Here is a 3293-nt window from a genome sequence, read left to right on the forward strand (position 1 = left end):
GAGCGGGTCCCGCGCGGCGGCGGCGGCGGCGGCGGGAGCGGGCGGGGGGGCGGCGGCGGCGGGCGGCGTGCCCAGCCCCGCGGCCCCCGCCTCGCCGCCGGGCTCCGAGAGGTCCAGGAAGGCCTGGCGCAGCAGGCCCGCCCCGTCGCCCAACGAGCAGCCCAGGGCGCCGGGGGGCTGCGGCGGCGGCTGCAAGTAGGTGGGTACCGGCAGCCCACCCGGTGTGCGGGGCGGCCAGAACATGCAGAAGGGCGGGTAGAAGGCGGCGTCCTTCCTGCCCGGCCAGAAGAGCCCCGAGAGGCCGCCTCCCGCCGCGCCCCCGCCGGCCTTGTGTGCCGCCGCCCCGCCGAGGGCATCGGCCCCGCCGCCGCCGCCGTCCTCCTTTTTGTGGCAGAGGCCGAAGGCGGCGGCGGGGAAGCCGTAGGGGTGCGGGAAGAGCCCCCCGCAGCCGGGGAACTTCTGGAGCACGCCGCCGAAGGAGCCCTTGCTGGGCACCGGGATGACCGGGTAGCTCCGCGGGCTCTTCCCGCCGTGCGCCGCCGCCACGGCCTCCTGCAGCTCCTCGTCCTCCTCGAAGCGCGGCCGTTTCTGGTGCAGTTCGGGCGGGGCGGCCAGGAGGTGCGGGCTCAGCAACCCGCCGCCCACCACGGCGGCCGCCGCCTTCACCGAGCCCAGCGGGTGGCAGGCGGCGGGGGCGGCGGCGGAGGGGGCGGGAGGGGCGGGCGGCAGGGCCCGCTTGCGGCTGCCGCCGTTGAACATGGCCTTGACGTCCTCCCAGGCGAAGACCAGCTCGTCCTGGGGACTTTTGTCGGTGAGCTTGAGGTGACGGCGCCAGGAGTTGAAGTTGGCGGCGTCGGGCTGGGTGTACTTGGCGTCGGGGGTGCGGTGGGAGTGGAAGATGAACTTGTTGGGGGAGAAGTACATGCTGCAGTAGCTGCACTTGATGCATTTGGCCCGGGAGCTGTTGTAGCGGGCAGGGATGAAGCTACCGCGGCAACCCCAAGCGCACTCGTGGGACACGTCGAAGGCGAAGTTATCCGGCAATTTGGGGGGCCGGTTCTCCCCCAAGAAGGACTTACAGAGTCTCTCCGCCTCCCGTTTGGTGATCATACCGCAGCGGCGGGAGGAGATGGGCATGGCCCCGGCCCGCCGCAGGATCTCCAGTTGCACCGGTGTGCACTGCACGCAGGTGATGCCCAGGGCCACCCGCCGGTTGTGGATCTCGTTGTAGCTGAAGTTTTTAAGGAGGGTGTTGGAGATCTGCGCTAGGCACAGCCGCTCCTGCCCGTCGATGACCAGGGAGACGATGGGGATGCCGTAGAGGATCACCTGCCCCACTTGGTTGGGCTTCATGGCGGCGTGGCCGGTTCTCGGCTGGTTCATGGGGTCCGGCGGGTACGCGTTGGACGGCGACGGCAGCAAGATGTCGGTGGGACCGGGCAGCGGGCTGGTCGCCATCGCCTCAGCACCGGGGGGGATGCTCTGCTCCAGCTGCGGGCGGGGAGGGGAGAGAGACATAGCGCCGTCAGCCGGGGACCCACCGGGGATGGGGGGGTCCCCGCCGCAAGCACACGCACCCCACTCACCCACTCGAGTCTCCCGACTCCGCTACCCGTAACGACCCCGGCCCCCCAAACCCACCCTGGCCTCGCCGGGGGTGTGCCCGAGGCTGCGGACCGCCCGCCTCCGCGCATCCCGGCTCCCCGACGTGCGCATCCCACCGCGGGCGCGGAGATGACAGTAAAATGAGCAAACCGCCCGCCGTAAAGAAGATGCTTCAACCCACGGGCGGCTCATCCCGAAACACGCAACGGAGACGTGTGTCCGCCTCCCCGTGCTGGAAACCCGCCGCTGCCCCGGGAAGACGTCCCGCGGAGCTTCCGCGCCCGCTCCGCGTCCTTCTGCTCGGCCCGACGGTATTTCTCCCTCCCAGGAACGGGGCAGCCGCCGCCCGCATGCAACGGGAAAGCGCGGAAGAGGAGTTGGGGGGGGGGGGGGGGGGAAGTTTCGATGCTTTCCGCGGCCACCCGCGGATCTTCCCCGCCCGGCGCCCTTTACCTCCGCGGGCGCGCTTTTAGCCCTGCCGCCGCCGGGCCCTCCTCCAGCGGCCGCCGGGAGGGAGGCGCATCCCCGCGGAGCAGCGCGGCCAGCCGCAGCCTTGCCTTCGATGCGGCGGCTGCAAGCGCGGAACCTCCGCGCCTCGCTGGGCGCGCGGCGGCCCCCCGTGGGCGCTGTGACGTCAGCGACCGGGGGGGGCCAGGGGGCGGTGAAAGGGGGGGGCGGCTCCCCCATCCCTCCCTCCCTCCCATCCATCCCCGCACCGGGAGGGGATGCGGGAGCCCCGTCGGGGCCCGGCCTCCCGCCGCCGTCCCCCGGAGCGCTCCCCCGGTCCGACCCGGCTCCGAGCACGGTTTCCCAGCGAGGGGACGGAGCGGTTGAAGGTGGGATGCGCTTTGGCTTTTTTTTTGCCTTTTTTCGCCTTTTTTCTTTTTTTTCCCTACGGTCTGAGCCCGGTCGCTTCCAAGACACTTAATATACAAATATAAAAGCCGCGTCTTTTCGGAAACGGTATATTTTAACGGATCTGTCCGAAATTACGGGGCAGGGAGGGAGGAGAAAGAAAAAAAAAGTTGATTTCTCGGAACAACCGTGTCCTCACGGGCACGAATAGCTGCTGCGACTCGCACTCCCCAAATCCCTACACTGGAGTGATTCACCAAAACCACTTTCAGAAGGACCCGGACCCAGATTCTCGCTCCCACAAAGAGCAACACGGCGCAAATGTGATTTTTTTTCTAATTGCTTTATGCCCCCAATTAAGGGGGCGGGGGGAAAGACCCTAGCAAATAGTCTGCAGCACGGTAGCCGCGTCTGCCTCCCTTTTTTCGAAAGCAGGTAAATACAGTGCAGTAAAAACGTAGATTTTTCACCATCTACCCCCGAAAAGCACCGGTTACCTCGTGGGTCCCCACCGCCGCTCCGCGCGGCGCGGGGTGGGGACGGGGCGGCCCCGTCGCGGACCCCCCCCCCCCCGGCAGGAGGGAGCGGGGACGCCAAAACCGCTCAACTCGGGTCCTTTCCAGCGAGGAAAACCGTGGAACCGGCTAAAAACCGGGGAAATGAAACACTCCTTTCTAGCTCAAACGGGGAGGACATCTGGACCGTCGGGTGTATCCTAACGCCCCTCTGATTTATTTATTTTTTTACAAAAATGCTTCCATCTCTCTTTTTCTCTCCATTCACATGACCAATACCAAACCTTTGCGCACATTTAGCTACGAAAACTTGGTATT

General features: G+C 67.2%; 1 protein-coding gene across 1 annotated transcript in view; it reads right to left on the minus strand.

Moving 5' to 3' along the window:
- Nucleotides 1-1458, minus strand: part of LOC142075590 (SKI family transcriptional corepressor 2-like) — a 25703-nt gene extending 24245 nt beyond the window's left edge. The window contains exon 1 of the mRNA XM_075137102.1: nt 1-1458. This exon is cut by the window's left edge and continues 747 nt beyond it. Within this exon, the coding sequence (XP_074993203.1) occupies nt 1-1458 (1458 nt within the window).
- Between the last annotated feature and the right edge of the window lie 1835 nt (nt 1459-3293).

Source organism: Calonectris borealis, chromosome Z (genome assembly GCF_964195595.1).
Source record: "Calonectris borealis chromosome Z, bCalBor7.hap1.2, whole genome shotgun sequence".
In the NCBI taxonomy this organism is placed as follows: domain Eukaryota; kingdom Metazoa; phylum Chordata; class Aves; order Procellariiformes; family Procellariidae; genus Calonectris; species Calonectris borealis.